The 20857-nt window shown below is 36.5% G+C and overlaps 2 protein-coding genes and 2 long non-coding RNA genes across 18 annotated transcripts; 2 read left to right on the top strand and 2 right to left on the bottom strand.

Annotated features, from left to right (window-relative positions):
• The first annotated feature begins 890 nt into the window (after positions 1 to 890).
• On the top strand, positions 891 to 13585 carry LOC113669886 (uncharacterized). Of its 15 annotated transcripts, none has more exons than XM_027185975.2 (4): positions 891 to 1060; positions 10273 to 10303; positions 11506 to 11713; positions 12041 to 13585. In XM_027185975.2, exons 3-4 carry the CDS (start codon positions 11528 to 11530, stop codon positions 12827 to 12829), a joined length of 975 nt encoding a protein of 324 aa, XP_027041776.2. In that variant the 5' UTR covers positions 891 to 1060; positions 10273 to 10303; positions 11506 to 11527; the 3' UTR covers positions 12830 to 13585. The 15 variants fall into 15 exon arrangements, with proteins under 15 accessions (XP_027041776.2, XP_089055326.1, XP_089055329.1 ...); XM_089199200.1 differs by having other exon boundaries at positions 931 to 1060; positions 10235 to 10303; XM_089199203.1 differs by lacking the exon at positions 891 to 1060 and adding an exon at positions 1895 to 1979.
• Positions 5504 to 19083, bottom strand: LOC113669894 (uncharacterized). Its single transcript, XR_016184666.1, has 3 exons — positions 18805 to 19083; positions 14069 to 14207; positions 5504 to 6553 (listed from the first exon to the last, which is right to left on the bottom strand). It is a non-coding gene; the product is annotated as an uncharacterized LOC113669894 (long non-coding RNA).
• Positions 11855 to 12977, bottom strand: LOC149049242 (uncharacterized). The gene is made up of 2 exons (XR_016184667.1): positions 12854 to 12977; positions 11855 to 12402 (listed from the first exon to the last, which is right to left on the bottom strand). It is a non-coding gene; the product is annotated as an uncharacterized LOC149049242 (long non-coding RNA).
• Positions 19084 to 19480: 397 nt separating the features above from the next.
• LOC113669893 (uncharacterized) lies at positions 19481 to 20678 on the top strand. The gene has a single exon (XM_027185983.2). It carries the CDS (start codon positions 19624 to 19626, stop codon positions 20263 to 20265), a length of 642 nt encoding a protein of 213 aa, XP_027041784.2. The 5' UTR covers positions 19481 to 19623; the 3' UTR covers positions 20266 to 20678.
• The last annotated feature ends 179 nt before the right edge of the window (positions 20679 to 20857 follow it).

The raw sequence follows: 20857 nt of genomic DNA, 5'->3' as shown, positions 1-20857 counted from the left end.
CTTATTCTTATTTTCACTCCAATATGCAGTGATCTTCGTACTTCAGGTACCAACCCTACACTTAGCCGTCCTACCAAAGCGGAATAATTTTTGTTGTGTCACGAAAGGAAGCCGCAAAGAAACAAGTGCAGAATTCAATTTGCTCTACCTAATTTGAGGGCATAAGTATTTTTTTTTCGTTTTGGGTAAATGGTCTTCTTTTCGTTGCATCGATTTTCATCCAAAGAAATTTCCTTCATATGTCTCGAGTTCTCCAGACCATTGGTGATACAGAACGCCGGCACAGAACATATGAAGGTCGTAGAATTTCACTACAACCATGCTTCTTACCACCGATATGTAACCTTTTTCCTCATCTGGGCACATCAAGCTCCAGATGAATTGAGTATGCTTCGAGTAACATCTTGTAACATTTTATCAAACAGCATGTTCAAACCACGCTATTGGCCGTCAGCAAGTTATCGATCCTACTAGGATGACGGGAAAGAATCCAACCATATCAAAACATGAAGCTTCCTACGTTGCTGTCTCTTGCTTAGATTTCGAAGATAAGAATCTTAATGCCTAACCCTTTTTTTCTTTAGATATCAACCAAAAATTGACAAGGCGCGTGAATTGATTCTTTGGTAAAGAGATCTTCATATTTCGAGGAAAGGAAATCAGCATAAAATAGTTAATTGCGTGACTGAATGACAATGCTCGATCTTCAAAGAGTAATCAACATGGGGCAAATCTAGCAATTTGCATATTTGCAGGTAAAACAGAGCCGTTAAAACTTCTTCCTGTTTTTGTAAAAATGCGCCGTATTTCGCTCGATTGAGTGGTATGTTGTTCCTTCCGGAGCGTCATTTCCTTAGCATTTCCGGAGGTTCACGAGGCTTTGTCCATTTTGGAGCCTTATTTTCCGCGCCACGGCAAGGGTTTTGTTCCGCTTTCTGTGTGCTTATTAACCAACCATGTACGATGTAAAAGAATCCTTTTTAACAGAAGATTGGAAAAACTATAGATTTAATCTGCTCTTGTTCATCGTGGAAGGGCAAAGAACTTCTTACATATACAGGTTAGTATGGTGCATCGTTTGCTCTTATTTTGACAATCAGGAACTGGAAGGGAAACTTGATTTCAAAAAATATTTTGGTGTATAGTTTTCTAAGAATATGAAAAAAGCGGAAGCATGAAGTGCAAATGTTTCTCGCTTTACAAAAGTTTAACATTCGATTTCTACATTTCGACATAGTGTGTTGAAAATGAGATATTTTCATAACTAGCCGGAAGGAGAATAGGAAGGAAAAAAGGAAGGAAGAAAAAATAAAATATACGGTCAAAAATGAGCAAAGCCAGAAATCAGACAGTTATACAAACATTTACGTATTTGCAATCCCGTCGGCTATTCTCGCAGAGAGACGAAGGCAGAACTCAAGAGAACTGTGAACGTCAAGTGTAATATCCTACAGGTGTTTTTAATGATGTTGCCCTGCAATGCATCTTAAGACGTTTTCGTGTCTTCAAAATCAAAACAATTCTGTTATAAACTTCGATCATTCTCCAATGCTTCTTAAAATTAAGCTCACAAGTATACCTTTACGCAGATTCAGTCAGGGCTGCAAATCTTTAAAATTACCAAGGATAAACGTGGCATTGCAAATTTCACGTGCACAAAATCATAAGTTAACAGAGAAGCTGCAAACTGATGAGGAGAGAAAAAAACTAAATGTTTACAATAGCTGACACCTAAAGTATACCCTTGTCATAAGCATTAAGGTAAAGGATAAAAACTTATGAACTAAATGCAAAACGTTTTGTTTTTGACTAACGTTCATGCTACATACCATGAACCTAATAAATATGCAACTTGTCAAATGGGGTAAATGACATTAATTGGTGTAAAATATGCAGGACTAGAAAGAATCAGTTTTAAGTGACAAACGTAAGCTGCAGGAGTGCGTATTGTTTACATCAAGGCTAGAGAGGTATTGTCGGTGAGTAGCTGGCTACAATTCGCATCTCAAAAAGCCCAATTCCCTTCATTAAATGAATAATTTTTGAATGTCTGCAAAAGGCTCACTAAACAATTGAAAAATCGACAAAATATGTCTGCTTCGCGATTTAATGTCTTTGATGTCTAACGACAATTAAAGCGGTGGGAAAGAACTTTTATTTCTTTATATAAGGCGAGCCAAACTGTTATTAGCTAGTATTCAGTAATTGGAAATGTCATTTATAAATTTTCTCATACTTTGGAAGAACATCACTTAAAACATTGTGCCACCTTGAATATTTTTGACGTCACTCAACCGTAGAGCGACTCAAAGGCGGCAGCATCTTTGGATAAACAGTTAGCTGAATAGTTTAACCATGATTAGGTATATAACAGGAAAGTTTGTTTTGCACGAAAGTAGAGCATCCTAAAATAAAATTACGTTATGCAAATGAATTGAAGCATGACCTTAAACAAAGTAAAGCTGGGAAGGAGGCGATAGACATGCAGATAAATAAGACTACGGAAAGCCTCTAGGCCCTACGCCAAATTTATCTGGCATTATCTCTCGAGAGCAATAGACATTCAGGTGTAGGTTGATTATTATTAGAAGACGCTGTATTAGTTTTCCCTTCAGTGATGCGGGGTTAAACAATAGCTCTGAAAAGGGTAACACTATGTAGAAAGTTCTGCTATGTATTTGTAGGATGCAAGTGCTACATGAATTTTTTACTGCGACACAAACAATAAAGGCTCTGGCTGCTCTGGCCCTTGAATCAAAGTTTTCGAGGTTATATCTCCAGAAATGCTTTTATTCATATACGCTGCTTAAACTTCGCTGAAAGCTCTAAGCTAGTGCCGCTAGCTTAAAGCTTTAAGCAAAGTAGTCATGATTTTATTCTTTTTCTTCGAAATTTTTCTTCATCTTCGGTAACAGGTTTACCTGGTTATCATTAAAGAAATATTTTACCCTTCCAAGGAAAGCTTGTGAATTTGCCTGAAGCGCTGGAGATCCAGTTTGCTTCGTCCCTCTGCATAATTTCCAGAAACAAATTCCTCAATCGATGATTTGAGCAGAATTATCAGCCCTCCATTCAAGCTTACAGAAGTAGCCTGCGATGAATGAGTTCATAAATCTAAAACAAAACTTTTTGAAACTGACAACTCGCGGTGTGGTAAAGTGGCAAGACAAACGGACGTAATCTGAGAGCTGGGACGTAAGGTTTCCAGTTAAGTTTCAAAGCCTGAGTTAGATAGTGATCTTCGGACATGAAGCCAAGCTTATAGTATTTTAAACTGATTTCTTAAGGTAAGAATTTTAGAAAGATAACTCTTACTCTTTGGTAGCTGACAAGACTGCATGTGCTCTTTGGAATTATTTGTCTACACGTCCAAAAATAACAAGTTCGCTAAAAGAAAGTCATTTAGGGATTCAGTTTGGAACGAAAGCTTTAATTTCGTCAAATATTGTTTTGTAGGTGTGTCTAAGGTGACATAATCATGATAGAGCCTTTTCCTTGTGAAATTCGATGTAACAATCTTTTAGTCTTCTTAAAGGTGTGATCGTAAATAAACAGATTTGATTGCTACAAATAATGGAAGAGTTGCAACGAAAGGCAAGAAAAGTTAAAATTAATTACACTGGGATGGAAATAAAAACAAAAAAAGAATAACAATACAGCAGATATGGAAATATATAAACTGGCATATATGCTCTAGATTGGAAATTAAAATTTGACATGTTAGGTGTAAAGGGAAACTCTACCTATGAGTGGAGCTACAAGATGTAAAGTGACTGTGTCAGGTGAGAAATATTCTTACGAGCGTTCATCTTCCATCATGCTGATTTCTGTTACATGCTAGTGTTTCGCAAAGTTTGCATTTACGAATCATGGCCGAGATTATCTCCTGCATTTTCTATAGGCTGGATGAGTTACTCTTGTTAAATAGCATTAGGCTATGTACCTGAAAGGGCTTTCCGATGAATTAAATAACTCCTTTTTTATTCTGTTATAGCTTGCGAATAATTTACTTCTAGAACTTCATTGATCAACATTACAATATCAAAACGTCGTCAGTTCACCTTCTTATCAATGTGATCCAGTGCAAAGATTTAAAAAACGAAACAACAACAAACACCTCTGGCCTGTGCACTCGGATAAGTATCTGTACAAATGAACAAACTTACAATTCTTTGAGCTTCTATCTTGAGGAATAAATGAATCAACTTATCCAAACAGATATGAGTAAAAAATTCTTTAAGCTTGAAGCTTGAAATCAGAAAAATTAAATCAGCAAGTATAGTTTAGGCTAAATAATAGATTATTTCATACCTCAAAGATGCATGCATGTGCAGTCTGAGCAAAAAAACCCATTGCGTGCTGCCTGGACTAGGTAAGTTCTTAGGAGCTTAGAATCACACTCTTCATTAAAAGATGGCTTAGACATTTTCAAGCATGTTTTATCTCTTTGTACAATTTCGATTGTTCATGTACATTGGACTACTCCTTGTGAACTTGTACATTGTTAACCTTAGACATTTTTTTGAAGGCAAAGTCATGTCTGATTGACTAGGTATCTAATGAAGTATTCAAGTTGTCAATTTGAAAACTGATAAAAAGACATCAATTGAGTTTGCTTTCAGCATTATAATCACTTCTTCGTGCTGAGGAACTCATAGTGTGCAATTTTCGCATCAAGACGGTTAAAGGCAATTTTGATAGGTAATTGATCCAATCTTTTGCGTAATTTTCATTCATAAAACGAATTTGAAAGGTATTTTAGCAGAAATAATCCATTCAGAGGGTGATCTACATTTCTGTTCAGGTGTGCTTCTGTATTTAGCTTTGCATTGTGTTTGACCATAACCCTTCCATTTCAATCTGTCTTAATAATTTAAACCTGTGTTATTTAGCCTCCAAAAGCATGGACATTTGCCCCACTTGCAAGTGGTGCAAGACATAAGGGAAATGTTTATTTTGGACAGAGGAAGTTTGATTTGTGTGAAAACGGTAGATGAAGGTCGATGAAGATGCATAAACAATATACTTAAGTTTTATTTGGGGGCGTTCTTTTAACAGTTTTTCCTTATTTGGTTCATGGGCAAACATAAGCACTCGACGGAGCGAACGTGATGTCTCTGAAAATTCAGGTGAAGATTCTCGAATGCCATAGGCTCGATACACGCAGACTATATCCGTTTATATTCAATTGTCACATCCCAGATTTAAAAAGAGTCAGGTTTGTTATGTGAGAAGAAAAAGGGCTCTTAAATATAAATTTCCTTGAGGCTGCTTCCGAGTGTCGGAAGCCTTTCAGTTATTTCGTTGGGTGGTTTATGGCGCACTTCTTACACGGATCAAAGAATGTAACTTTCTGTCACGCCGATTTGTCCATAGGGCTCGTGTGTATTTTGCTTTAACGTTTCAGAGTTTGTTATGTGTAGGCAGAAAAAGTCAATCAAGGTGTTAGATGTTATATCAGACACGCTCTTACATTAACTTTTGGATGAATACAGAGATGAGGTTCTTCCACACTGCTGGTTTTAATTACTTCTTTCCTTTAAATACATTTCTTGTCCGTTTAAAGCTGGTTGTGTACAAAGCTCTTTTCTGACAGGTTTTTTCTGACGTCGAGTTTTTAGTTAATTGAAAATGTTTCAATATCCTTTTGTTAACTGGCTAAGATAAGAAACTCGAGGCAATATTTCAAACATTCGCTTCCATGGAACTGTTATGTTTCATAACCAATGAAAGATTCCGAGTCGTAAAATTCAGTGACAACTAATTGAAGCAAATATAATGGCATTCACGATATTATAAATCCTTTAATCCTCAAATCCGATCCGGGTATTGAGAGACAAAAAAGCGGGAAAAATATTTGCCCGGAAGCTGCTAATCTCAGGTCTTGTTTCCAAACCTCAATGAATTCAATAATCTTGATGAAAGTAAAAATTTTAGCGCACGATACCCTTGAACTAGCTTTACCTCTCGGTCTGATTTCTTTGAGGCCAATAGTAGTTAAGTATTTGAAATTTTTTGTTCATTAAGCCACTGTAATAAGCTTTCCCTTTTGAAGTCGCTTGATAAATACTCTCTATTCTCTTTTTTTATGTACTCATTTAGCATTCTTCCGTGATAGTTGTCACTTAAGCCAGACATTCTCAACAATGCTCTTGAAATGTCTGTATCTGGCTGGTAAACAGCCTTTACCCTAAGTTCACCATTGTCTATCACTGGGCTGGTTTTTGTCGTTTTACTTTGTTGTAGTCTTGGAAGATGCAGGTTTTTTTCTGCGTGTCCCAAACCGACTTCGCGTTGACTTTTCAAATCAAACATTTGTGCTGAAACAAGGTTTCCTTCTGATCGTGAGCGGCTGCTTAGCTCCAAGCGTGTGCGATACCGATGGATCACGGGACTGCTTTTGCTTCCTTCGCTTAGATGCGCATGTGGCATGTGCACGTGAATTTGCGCGTTTTTACCACGTTGGCCGTCTCTTTGTCCATCTTGTTTTCTTCTTGATTTTGCCTTTACGTCTTTTCCTTGCATGGCTCTTGATTCCTTTGAACAGTTTGCTCTGTTCTCACAGAGAAACAACGAATGAAATGTTGCATTAGCAAAAACATTTGATGCGTTCTACTGTTGATATATGTCAGATGTATTTTATGAGATCAAATTAATATTCTGTCTTTCAAACCATAATTGTTCTGTCTTCTTAGAGTAGAATATTTGCCTTGTCAAGAAACGTTTGCATTTTATCCTAAAAAAAAAAAAATAACTACACGATGTTTATGAAGGCAAACAAACAAAGCCAATACAGATGTTCTTTAAAGAAGAAGATGCTCCGTAAAAGTAACACCAAAAATCTGAACGCACAGTATCTATCTCCTCTAGGCAAAAAATAAAGAAATGAATATATGAATAAATCGTTTTCATTGAATGAGGGTCTCAGTGGGGTGATAGCTTTCACGGCTATTGGTTAACTTCACTGAGACCCTCTAAAGTTAGTCAACGGCATAGCATTTTCCTGTTATATCAGTGATTCCCTTACCAGTTTACTTCAAATACCAGCCTCTTTCACGCTTATTGATTAATAGAAAACGATTTCTTTTTCCGAAGCAATGCTCGATTGATTCAATGATCGATCTTCAATGACTCATCGATGTTTGTTGAGATTTTCAAGTAAAGCAGAAGTTTCCCTTGTAAATAACACTAGAGAGGGCACTTTGTAATCTTGGCAAGTTTAATGCAAAAACAGGGAAGTGCGTATTAGACACTCTGAGAAAAACAGGTGATAGCTGCACGTAATAATATTAAAAGACATGACATGGCAGTTTTAGTTGCCCTCTGGCTACTGATTAATTTGTGATATTTGCTTTAAAACACCGAACAAAGCTGTCGTTATTAGCCATTCATTCAACTTTTCGCTTTTTATGCAACGGTTAAGGCAAAAACCGTGTTTTCCCGCAAATTTATACAAAATTTCTTTTAACACAACAATGAACTAAGATAAATTTTCCAGAATATTGCTGGGATGGATCGCTATCACAAAATCAATTCGTTATTGATCTTTCTCTGCAAGGTAAGAAAAGTCGTAGCTAGATTACGCCCAAGAACAGAAATATGGCTTTCAGTGATCACTATAATTTCCTATCTCAGTTTTTGTACTGTTGGAAAGATAATGCTCAGGAATTGAACTAAGATGCCTACTTTACCACCCACGTTAAAAAAAATAATACATTCGCCGGGCAATGAGTGACACCTGCCTAAATGGCCCGAAGTATTGAATAGGAAAGACAGACAAATATAAATCGAAATAGCTACGATTGTATATCACCACACGAAGTAAACGAAGTAAACGCAAAATAGGTTAATCAAACCTGGAAATGTCTTCAAAGTTGGAAATCCGGTATTCTGAATTCTTACCGTGGAAGTTCTGGAAAGATCGCCAGTAGTTAGTTAGAGTTTAACAGTTAGATATGAATTTTAGCTGACGTGGCGTAACTAATGTAAAACTATATTGACCCCTTTCAAATAAGTCACTGTATCGTAAAAGAGCCATTTTCTCTTAATCGTTTCTTTAAAGAACTATAAAATACTTTCGTTCAATTTCATGCTCTTTTCTTTTCTTAGTATGACGCGGCGTTTTCATACCTGCCGTAATATGGTGCAAGAGTTCCAAACATTCTTTTTTTGTTTATTTCTTTGTTTTTTCTCAATTTTGTTCGATTGATCAAGCTTTTACAAACATTAGAAGAAAAAAGTAAGTTGAATGGGTATAGAGAGATACAAGCTACGATTAGCCACCTATAATTAGAGAAAGGGCTTATATTTATAGGCCCATTTACTGCTAAAATGTGGTCATATTTTTAATAGACATATTGTCTTTCTGTCCAAATTTTTTGGCTGACACTGCACTTCAATGTAAGGTTCCTATGATACAAGGTTACATAATGTAGTTACGGTGAGAAAAAGAAAAAAAAATCTACTGGACCACAGAAAAAAAAATCTACTGGACTTTGAAACATACATATATATATATTTTTAAAGAATCAAAGGTCAGGTGTGCGACCAGACATTTTCTTCGTCGAACTGAGCCAAATGAGCATTCTAAAAGAAATACGACTGAAAAGCTCTGGCCGCTTTTTATGCATCTCGCTTTTGAGAGGAAAATAATTTTCTTATCCTTCCTGTTGAGCTGATCATTTTTCCGGCTTAAAAGAAACAAAACAAGGTATATCCATCCTGTGAAAGTCTATTCGCTCATCCTGGTAAACTGTCCGGTGATTGCATTTACCCACACTACTGATAAAAAGAAAACAAATTTTCGCGTGAATACATGGTCTGGTACATTAGGTGCTTTAACTAATTGAGGAATTTTAATAGCCGGGTCTGAATCTTTTCCTTTCGCCGGAAACCCAATAAAAATAACTCCATGATTATCAGACACTACTGCATTAATTAGACGAAATGCGAGCGTTGTAACGTCTAGCATTACAGTCATCGTGTCTCTGAATTGACAGTGACCTTGACATTTTCAAGGATATCAAGAATTCTTTGATGTGGAAAAGGCTCTTCCATTCACTCTTCAGCATTTTCTGCCTTTACTTTCATCTGCGAAAATGAATTTTCATTTTTACGATTCCTCGTAGCTGGTACAGAAATGATACAAAAAAAAATTGTTTGTGCCAAGCATTCGGTCACTCAGCTAAACAAAATCGTCCTTGAATATACCCAATCAGTTGAGTTTCACGAGAAGGCTTTAAATGAACAGGTTTTTCACGTGAAACAAATCAAGTTTACATGTACCTCCCGTGAGGAGCGCGTCACTGGAACTAGCCTCACGCGTGCAAGCTTTAATGATCGGCGATCATTTGAGTTTCACGAGACTCAAACTAGTATGTGCTATCCCACAATAAGTGGGTTTATATTCACGTGAAACAAATTTGGGCAAGTTGCTTCTTGCTTCGCAGGACTTTTATCAAGGTATCGTCGTATTTGTATGTTATATTCTGGATCAAGATTTGTAAATCTGTGAACTTGTGTTTAAAGATAACTAGTTTAAGATTTTTTACCGCATTTATTCCTCTTTAAACTTTCGAATCTTTAGCTTTCTTGTATCATCTTATCATCATGTGACAGACTTCGATTCTACATGTATAACCCTTATAAATAATGTTTTATACTTCTAGTTCGCAATAATCGAACACATGGCTGTTGCAAACAGTGTGATTCCTGCCTAAAATTAGGAGCAAAACGTCTACCATTTTCAATTGACCGCAGGGAGTTTTGAAATAGTTGCCAAAGACAAGAACAAAATAATGAAACATCACACAGAATCCAAGATTATCGTTTTGTACATATTTTGAAACATTATTTATGTACTATTTTGCATGATTTTTGAATTTCGATTCCAGAATTCATGATAACAAGAAGGAATTGAGGGTGTGCAAAAATCTATGATTTTATCTTTCATATCTTTTTAAGAATTTTCGTTTGTTCAAGATGAAAGCATTACCAGTCAAATAACTGGTTATCAGGAGTGTTTACGCTCCAACGCTTGAGTCATTTTAAGCAACAGCTCAATAATAAACTGACGCATCTGCCTCATCTAAATTAAACACACTGTTTACAATGAACGGAGTCATTAACACCAGGGTGAAGAATATATTCAAATGGAAGTAACAATAACAAATTTTGCCCTATGTTTTTGTAATACTTTCTTCACTGATTCACTGACGCATTGTTTAATTCTTAGAACGAAAACATATCCTGTCGATGTTTTTCTTCTTATAGACTACTTTGACGACGGATTACAGCTCTAAAGGTAAGATTTAAAGTATTAGAATAGTTACAATATAGAAATATTAAGTCTCGCCTTCGCCACGAATGCAAAATTGAGAGTTTTCCAAATTTTTATTTTATTTTTTTTATTTTTTTCTCTTTTGTTTTTCTCTTTCTTTTCTTCTCTTTTTCGTCGCCACTCGATTTCTGTTTTATAAGTGCCAAGCACAACAGTACAATACTTTAGGATATCTGGGAAATCAAAATGTCCATTATAGGATTGAAGTCTTTCCGAGTGCCCGACATTGTAACATATCACAGTCGCACAGATTGTTCTGGTAATTCTTATAAATGTTTTGGTCAGACATTCTTCGCGGTAAATCGTTGAATATCAAATTATACATGTAATCCCATGTAATCTATCAAAAGGGTCGCGTTTTAAAAGTCAGAATCTTCGATTTTATATGCATATTTACAAAGATTACGAGTCAAAAAGAAGATTAGCATAGAGGACATTTTAAAGTCTTATTTTTCATTGCTAATGATGATTTGGTTCTTGATACGTAGCAACCTTACAACTAGATCACTATGTTAAAAATACCTATCATAGGGCAAATGCTATCTTCGATCAATTTCTGGCAAAAGTCAGGTTCTTTCGTGCTTTACTCCTATTTTTTATATTTTTTGCACAAAGCAGATTATTTATTCATAAAGTTCTGATCTCCAGCAGCAGATGTTTAAAAATAGTCTAAAATGGAAGGTATAATCCTCAAGTTTTAATTCTATCTTTTCCTTTGGAATCACTTCGACAAATTAGAATCCCAGCAAGGGTGCGTTGAGGTATTCTTGTATCCTGATTGTGGATAAATCCACAATCTTCCACCTAACAATACAATAAACAACCTTGTTGTGTCCCTGGATGTCAGAATGCAAGTCACTTCGATGTGAATTTCATATATCAGTATTAGAGAGGTGTCAGATTGTAAGCATTTCCCCTAAGTGGTCAGTAATCCTTTTTGAAGGTCTTAAAGTCATGCACGATTAATCAAGTGAAAAATCGATATGTCCGGTTTAGTTGAAGTTCAAACGGCATTAACTACCCCTTGATAATGTGTCCTCTATTTTATTGTTCAAAGATACATGACCGTTGTTTCACTACCAAGTCCGCACTAGAACCTATTTAGAGGAACGTCTTGCAATTGTGCGAAGTGCTTCACTGAAAGTCATTCGTTCTTCATTCCATAGTTCATAATTAAAGTGATATATCATGTCTCTGAACGGATCGAACGTGAAAGAGGAGGAAGATACGAAGTTCACAAAACTCTTCGTTGGAGGAATTCCTTATAATACAGCGGACGGAACTTTAAGGGAGTACTTCGAACAGTTTGATGACATTGTGGAAGCTGTAATCATCCGTGAAAGAAACAGTCAGAGATCCAAAGGATACGGATTTGTAAGTGATCTTATAGAAACCATATTTTAAGTTGAGTGACAAAATTAGGCTGTGGAATGTAATAATTTTATCGGAGAGTTTGTCCGTGAGGGTATGTGGGTCACTAGGTCACGAGGAAAATTCTTTAGCCAGATACCGATTCTCTGCCACTGCCAACTGTATGTGATAGACTTATTTACTACATCAGCGACGTTAATGCACTGATATTTAACCTGCTTCTGTAAAGCATCAGTATTATTTCCATGATGGGAAAATACATGATAAAATTATATCTGCGTGAAAGATGTGTTCGCAATATACATTTTTAAATCTTTTTCTCGTTCAAAGGTTACTATGGCCACTAAAGAGGGAGCCAAAAGAGCATGCGTCAACAAAAGGCCAATGATCGACGGTAGGCGAGCCAATGTCGACCTGGCGTATCTTGGTGCAAAACCCAAACCTACTAAAATGCCTCAAACAGATGATGCTGCCAGCCCAGAAACTAACGGTGTTCCTGCCTCGCCTACAAACTCTGAAGCTGCTACAGACAGTGGAGCAGAATGGGCTCCCGAAGAGTTCAGTCCTAAGTTCAAGAACCCTCAAGGTTACAATGTTGGCTTTAAGTATGACACAGGACATCCATCTCCTCCTATACCGATAATGATCCATCCAGCAGAATTCAAGCCACCAAACGTCAGCAGCATGCAGACCTACAATTCCAATATGCCGATGATGAACAACGTGGCGTATTACGCAGGAAGTATTCCACCCTACTCCTCACCAACCAATGCAGGCTTTGACCCCAAGTTCATTGATCCCTCCACCGTTAGTTTAGTAACCTATGTCCCTCAAGTGCCTGTGACATCTGCTCAACAAAACTCCCAGAGTCTTAATGTGCAATGTCTGCCACAGTACAACCATGTTCCACAACCACTATCAACGACGAAGCTGATCCCAAACCCCCGCTATGTCTACCCCATGCCAGTGTGGTATGTGGATCAGGGCAGGATACCTGGTGGGCAGGTCAGTTTTGAACCTGTGAGTAACTACTCCCAGATACCTTTCAACTCCAACTCTGTGGATGGAAGCAACACCTTTTCCACTTGCAAAATGTATCCCATCACAACTTATTTCTGACACGTTTTACTTGAATTAACATACCTTATGAAGGAAATTTGCGTTTTCTACAAGTTATCATGGACTCAGTATATAGTCAGCCTGTGAACAGATAATCATCGCAACAGGTTTTTTAATTATAATAGTTATTTTCATAAATTATTTTCTGATTGTCAAATCTGACGCACCTAAAGTAATTTTTACACCTGCTCCTATATGCATGAAGCAATAACTTTTTTCCTTATCTGGGCATACACTGAGATATGTTACGCCAATAACTGTAGAAAGAAACTGCCTCAATGTACATCAGTGCGATATAGCCATGTAAATTGCTAAATAAAATTAAATCAACCAAAACCAAGTAAACGCTGTTTTAAAGCAGCCTCATTTAGGATAAGTTAATTAAGGTATAAATACGTCACTTGAACCAGCTCAAGCTATCGAGAAAGTACCTTCGTGACGATGTATTGTATCAGTACATGTAAGAACTTTAAACGATCATTGACAAGAGTAATTGTACCGATAAGTTTATACGCAGGCGTATCAACTAAATGAAATTACGGATGTTATTATAAACACTTTAGTTATGCTGTAGATATCATAGAAACATTCACACTTTTGTAATGTACCGAGGACTAGATTTCATTCACAGTAATTGAATAGGTAAATTCAGATTTAATTGAAATCGCCTGTTAGTTCGATTGAAACATCGGAAATAACTCAGTCAAATCCATCCGTTTATTTTAGAATAAAATTTCTACTGTTTTGTCTTTGCAACAAGCTTTTATGTCATGTTAGTCTTGTGTTAGAGGATATGTCATGTTGGCGTACATTGAGAAACAAAGGTTTCCTTTTTTCTTTCGCTTCACATTTTCAACGTGCAGTTAGTGAAGGCGAATTAGCCAATGTAGCTGACGTCTTAGCCGGCCAATTTATTGCGACAGAAGGCAACACTCGAAAGAACATCTTTTCCATATTCGCTTCAGTGGCCAATTTGCCTTAAATTATCAACGATGCATGACAATCAACTAAATCAAAGATGCATCTATCCATAAACCGTTGTAGACATGAACCAAATCAACGGCAACATAATCAAATTGAACGAACATTTTTACTACTGTGTATCCCTAGCATTCTGTAGTATGGTTTCGTACGCTGATGCTTCAAGACATTTTTTGAGATACATCAGCTACGCGTCAGAAAAGAGGCCTGAACTACGATTATTCTCTTTCATGAAAATAAAACAAAGACGGTCCTTACCTTTAGCCTTATGATGCTTCAACACGTTGTTCCATCCAGAATACGTCGATCTTCGTGAGGTCGTGTTCACTTTTCACATAGAGAGATGTGACGGCTGCAAGCCTGATCAAATCAACCTCTTGACCGCAGGAACTGATTACTATAATGGGTGACGCAATTTATGTGACGATGTCAGTTAGCAAGTGAATGTCACAAACTACTACATCAATCATTTTTTCGTTCTTCATCTTATTTATAGCCCTCATGATTTATCGGACAAGCGTTCGCCTCAGCCTGAGTAAATACAAAACTTTACTTCGAAGAAATCTTTGCAATGAGTGATTTACGCAAGATTCAAAATTATTTTCATTTTTTTTTTTGCACATCTCGTAGAGCTAGATCACGCAATGATTTGTTACGTTTGTATGTAACACTTTAATCGTTAACAACGTCATTATTATTATTGTTATTATTATTATTATTATTATTATTATTATTATTATTATTATTATTATTATTATGAATGTTTCATCGAGTCTATCTGTATTAACCTTCGAATACGTCCAGGTTTAGTGTTTTGAAATTATTCTTTTTATTTAAAGAAAGTTCATAACATGTCCAAACAGCAGCAGCGGCGGCGATACAAAAAACATTATTTTTAGTGATTCGATTCAAAATAATAGTCACGTTCGTGTATTCACGCGGTAAGATAAATAATGGCATTTCCTTCACGTCATCTGCGTGACGTCAATAAACTAAGCGAACGTTTCAGAACGTAAGGAAACTAAAAATGAAATAAAATAAATAATGATAAAGACGTGTGTTGGAGAATATCACCGGCAACTTATCCTATTATGTTAATTTCTCTATCTGACTATTTATTTAATATTTAATAGACGTCGCCCTTTGTCTGAAAAATATCCACGATATTTGTTTAGCCTGTAAAGATTCCAAGTTATGGTATTCCTCAGTCTTCATCTGCGCGGCACAAAAAATCGTTAGTTTGGACAAAAAGAACAGAGTGCAAATAGGGGAGACAAAAGAACATTGAGTACATGAAGGAATAGCTAGGCTAAAAGGAATCATAGGCAACAGGCTTAAAAAATGTAAACCATCGAGCTTGTTTGTGATAATGTTATACTCTAATATAATGTGACTGTCAGCTCTCTAAAACTTGGAAAAGAATGAACTCGACCGACGTATTAATTGCCCTTAATATAATTCAGTTTGGGCAAAACAAATTAACTGAAACATGGAAAATTGCTGATACATTTTTCAGGTTTTCAGATTGGACTCGAGGTTATAATGATGTATTTGCGGGGGAAAAAAATCTTTAGAAAAAAAGCTCTCTTTGTTAAAAGTAGTTTAACGCTTGCAAATACGCTGTGCTTTCTAATTTTTAAAACGGTTTACAGTTAGAGGTCTTATGATAACAATGTTCGGTCACGGTTCTCTTGTACGAATTCTTCATTATGCATAAGATATAATAGTTCATCAGGAGTATGATTAAGGATCAGCCTAAAGGAAGAGGATCTTATTAGCCTCAAAAATTACGTGTTCCTTAGGATTCGTGGGACGTATCCGTTTCTCTTACGAACAGAGCTGAAGCATTGCATGGTTTCGACCCGCTTATATAACCACTGACGTAATCATAGGTCTGACGTCGTCACCAGATAGGTGTAGATCCGGTCAGTTTTTATTGTATCAAGTACAGAACACTAAAAGAACCTACAAATGATATACTCAATAGGGAATAGAATAATGAGGCAAATGTAGTTTGACGTGAAAGAAACGACAGCAGCTAACCAGATGATATGAATGAAGTACAGAGGAAAGCGAGAGCGAGGTACTTTGAACAAGAAATTTGGAATAATTTGTCGAAGCAGAACTCTTTTGAGGACCGCCGATTAAACCTAAAACGCAACAAGCTGGGAAAGGACGAGAACATCGCGGTGAAATCATGGAATCAGGAACAATTGCTTATGTTGAGGAGAAATAAGAAACTGCATGAACTCTTGAATGGTTCACATGAACATTTTCCTCAAAAAAGCAACCAGCTTATTCCACCTTCAACCCATGTAAGTCTTCCATCGTTAGGCGCACAACAAAGACCTCGATCAACATCTTCAAGTGCCCAGGGGAGTACTGATTTTTCATCACGATCTAAGGAGCCAGCTCGACCGAGATCACACACTGAGCAGATGTTGTCAGCAAAAACAGAACATTCCGTCAGAAAACAGTCAGCTCAAGAAGAAATCAGCTTACCCTCAGTTTCTGCAACGAAAGTTCGACGCACTACGCATTCCGCTTTTTTGCAAAATACCAGCTTATCAAGTAGTGAACCCTTTATGCAAAGAAAAACAAGCTGGACAAGACCATCGACACAAATTCATCGGAGGTATGACATCACTTCTTTATACGATTAAATTCGGTCCATGTTTTTATATCAAGGAGATTAAACGCTCCAGGAATCCGTCTGGTAGATGAACCTATATCAGCTCGAATGTTTTATGGTAAAGATTACTATCAGAGCAGTCATGAATGAAACGGAAAAACACAGATATCCTTTTAAGAGCGGAATGCAGGCTGAGATATTGGACCCTGTAAAAAATATTAATGAAACAATGAAGTAACATAATTATCATCATTAAGAGAAATAACTACATCCCAGAAGAAGAGGAGAAACATATTTAAGAGCTGGAAAAAGCGAACTTCTGATCAATGTAGGACTTACACTGCAACTTTAATCCTATTAAAAATTGATTAATGAATGAAAGAGACAAAACAGTTGATTATAAATGTCGACTAAAACGAAAGTTTTAGATCTTCAATGAGCTTGAATTATAAGAGTTAAGGCTACTTGGGCCTGATCATTTTACTTGTTAAGTAATATACTCCAGTCTTACGGACCATGGAGATACAACTCCATCCACGTTTACTAAGCTAATTCTGGTGATTGCAACAGTTAAACTAAACATTATTTCGTAAGTTCCGCTTATCATGATAATTTATTTGTTCATCTCTCGAGGCGCTTTTTTTCCTTGCTTTATTTGTTTTGTTTTGTTTTTTGTCCCAAGGTTTTCTTTTGTCAATTTTGTTCTGCCTTCTGTTCTTCTTCGTCTTCTTCGTCATCCTCTCACTGGTTTGATTGCGTGAGAGGGCAACTGAACTGCGGAGTTTGTTCAAACTTTCAGCCTAAATTTTCCACGTTTATTCCCATTCCAGGCTGATTTCCACTAGCCTTTTGTCAAACTTACTTCTTCTTGGTTAAAATACTACATCTAATAGTCGGTTTCCTTAAATCTTATGATCGTGAAATCGTATGATGAAACGTTTGGTAGGAAGGTTTTCAAACTTTTATAATATTTTGTTCAAGCTTTTAATCCTCCCATTTAATTAACACGAGAAGACTTCCAGAGTTTTGTTTCAATCAAATGGAAGTCACTTATTTGCATGTTCAATTTGTCTGTAAAGGAAATAAGCGCAAATTAATTAGTTCGAAGCGATTCCACAGAGGTCGAAAATCGCAACTACTGCAAAATGGTGCTTGGTTGAGTCATGAACCTTATGCGTATGTACATCCTTTCAAAGCAATGATAATCCTGTCACTTTATCTTCTCCCGTCGGAGGTATCCCAAATTCATCAGCAGTTAAACTCTTATCATTCACGCAATTATCCGCGTACGGCTTGACCCAATTTATATCTTTCTACAACAAATAAATAGAGGATATTTAAATAGATGCATAATAATAATAATAATAATAATAATAATAATATTAATAATAATGGTATTGGTATTAAAAGCCTCTCTGCGTTCTATTTAGCGCATAAAAATTTTAATGATAAAAGTAGTAAGAAAGCACCCCCATGCCTGTCTTGTGTCTTGCGGTTTTGTGCACTTTTAGGTGTCAAGCGTGAGATCGAGACAGGTTTAGAGTGAGGATTGTTGAAGGCGTACACAAAGCTGTGAATTACTCAGACTACCTGTCCTGTGAGGTTTTGATACTAAATCAATTAAACGATTCGCTAGGATTTATATCTAAAGCGTGATAATTAATACACGTATAGTCTCTCTGTGATTATAATTACCTAAATATGAAGTAGTAGATATACGTTACGTTGACAAAATAAAAATAATCTGCGTTGAACGTGACCTACATAGCAGAAGAAAGCAACCCCTATTAAATATCGGCGGGCTAGTTCCTCGAAAACTGAAAAGGAAAAGCACAGAACTGGTCTTCTAACATATCCGCATTGCTTGTATTTCCTGGTTTCTTCGAGTGAAGATGCCCGCCGCTTGAACGAGTTTTGAAACCGCATTTGAAATCATGTTGGAAACATGGTATATTTTCGAGAGCTAAATATGGCTGATTGACACCGACACAATTTTTTTTTGTTTTATGTTCAGGAGAATTCAGAAACAAAAAAAAGCTATCAATCATTTTGTTTTATCTAATGCCAGAATGAAACAGTAGTTCACTTTGTCCATTTATTAAGGAGATCATCGAAGACGAGATTATAGTTTATATTCTCTTGCCGAATACGAAAAGAAAAGTTCCTGTAGGATGCATGACACTTTTAGATAAACGTATTAAAAATACAGCCATAAAATTTAAAATCGAAGATTCCAGATGTTTCCATATAGCTTCCCTCATGAATTGAGAGTAAATTAACTTGGCCTTCTTTTGATTAAATGCAAGGCCATGTAATACGTAATACTGTAAATTTCTAAATTTAAGGCCCCTTAAGTTCTTACCACAAATGAACACCATTCGCTTCAAACCTGTGCCTAAGTCCTCCTCCCCTAGAGGTCGATCGGCCCACAAACCATAGTCACCAAACGTTAGCCGGGTTTGATATTTAAACCAATGGTTTTCGCGCATAGTCATAAAGTATGTACGTGTGTGTTAGCATGTTCACATGGCAACCCATCGACATATTACTTCCTGAAACATTCGGATCAGTCGGTCATCCAAGTGTAAAAGGAGTTTTCACGTACAGACTTTACATCACCCTGTCGCGCGTGCAAATACACACGCTCGGTCTTTCCCATAAAGATTTAAACACCTTATCTAACAAAAACATGAATTCCTATCACAGCGTAATCGGCTTTTCAGTAAAATTGAAAGACGCCGATGTCTTCTACAACAGTGGGCAGTTGAAGAAACGTGTTCCTTAAGATCATCCCCTAACATGCACGTTTTTTTGCTTTAATCTGGCGCAGCTTAGAGCATTAAACCGTGGAATAAAAGAAAAGAATCACTCAGTCGTTAAAGCATCAGATTTCATGGCATGATTTCTTTTCAATTGCGCCATGATAATCGAACAATGCGCACAAATCAACGATTCTGTGATTCGCGCATTTAACAATAAATGTTTGACTGAGTGACAAAGTCTTTCTATTTTAATCGTAATTATTTCCTTTGATCAAACACCATGTCGTGACCTCTGCATTAAGACTGACATCCATGTGAAGTTCCATCACATTGCAACTGATTTCACAGCAAACACATCCGTGAATTTGATACCGGCACAAGTTCCGTGGAAGCTTAGACGTTGTAGTTTTAAAGGAACAATGAGGACTGTAAGGAAGGCCACTCCAATTCATCAGTCTTCCCAACTCGAAGAACTACCAAATCCTAATATTATGCTACCGAGACGATCGTCATCTTCATCGCATCTACCTTCATTGCGTGAGAGATCTTCGGATTGTAACGTGCCGTCAAGAATTACAACACCTCGTGCCTTTTCAGACACTGAACAGGGAAAAACCGAAATAATAGCACTGGTGGGATTGCCTTCACATCCAAGACGAGGGAAGTTGTTCAAATCGGCCTTAGAGAAAAGAAGCTCCCACGAAAACTCTTGGCTACCAAATCTTATTAAAAGAGACTTGAAAGAGAATGTCCAACTACTGCCGGCACCTTCATCTGAATGGGTAGAGAGAGTACATCACCCACAACACTACGAACTTACTAGAACAATTTCACATCCAGTCATTTTTAACGATGGAAAATTTTCTCTCGTCACAAAAATACAAAACGATACGTGCTCTAACAGTTTGCCTCAACTCAACAACGGAGAGACTCCACGCAAAGGAACCGAAGAAAAACATTCAGCTGACCTCAGAAGACATATCGAAAAAGAGGAGTTGGACTATGATTTATTCACGACTAAAGCTGTAATTTTGGAGCGCTTTTTAAACAGTCAGAGTTAGGTATATACACATATGTATGTATGTGTATGATCAGTAAAGTATAAATTATTAAGGACACGAAATTAGCCTGGTTGTCATTTATTTCAAGTGACAACAAATAATTCCGGGGTTAGAAGACAAGATCGCGACTGAAAGTTAAAGAATTATAAACTAAAGAAAAAGAAAGACTGCAAGGAAGGCTTTACACGCGTTAAGGTATTTAATATTTTGCTATCAATAAGATAATACTTGATCTATTAAAAAAGGGTGGTTTATAGTTATAAATTAAATAACTCAATTCTCTTATCGAAAATGATTTGACATGATGTAAAATATTAAAGTGTGAAAGTATTTGTATGATTTGAAATTGAAGTGAGAAAGCTATTCTTAAATATTGGGATGGATATTCTAATAAATGTTCAGAACTATGAAAATATTTTGTTTTGTTGTTAACTTGAAACCTATTGGGTTTTCCTATTTTGTCGGTTCGCGTTTGTCCATATATTCGAGTCAAATCAAAGTTTTTTATAGGGTTAGCTTCGGTTTAGATGGAAACCGGTTGGTTCTCGGAATAAGACAAGTTTAGAAAGATACCGTTCAGATGGATCAAACA

The sequence above is a fragment of the Pocillopora damicornis genome, chromosome 3 (assembly GCF_964200805.1).
Source record: "Pocillopora damicornis chromosome 3, jaPocDami1.2, whole genome shotgun sequence".
NCBI lineage: Eukaryota > Metazoa > Cnidaria > Anthozoa > Scleractinia > Pocilloporidae > Pocillopora > Pocillopora damicornis.
Note: the sequence above shows the minus strand (reverse complement) of the source record. Positions and strands in the feature narration are given on the sequence as shown.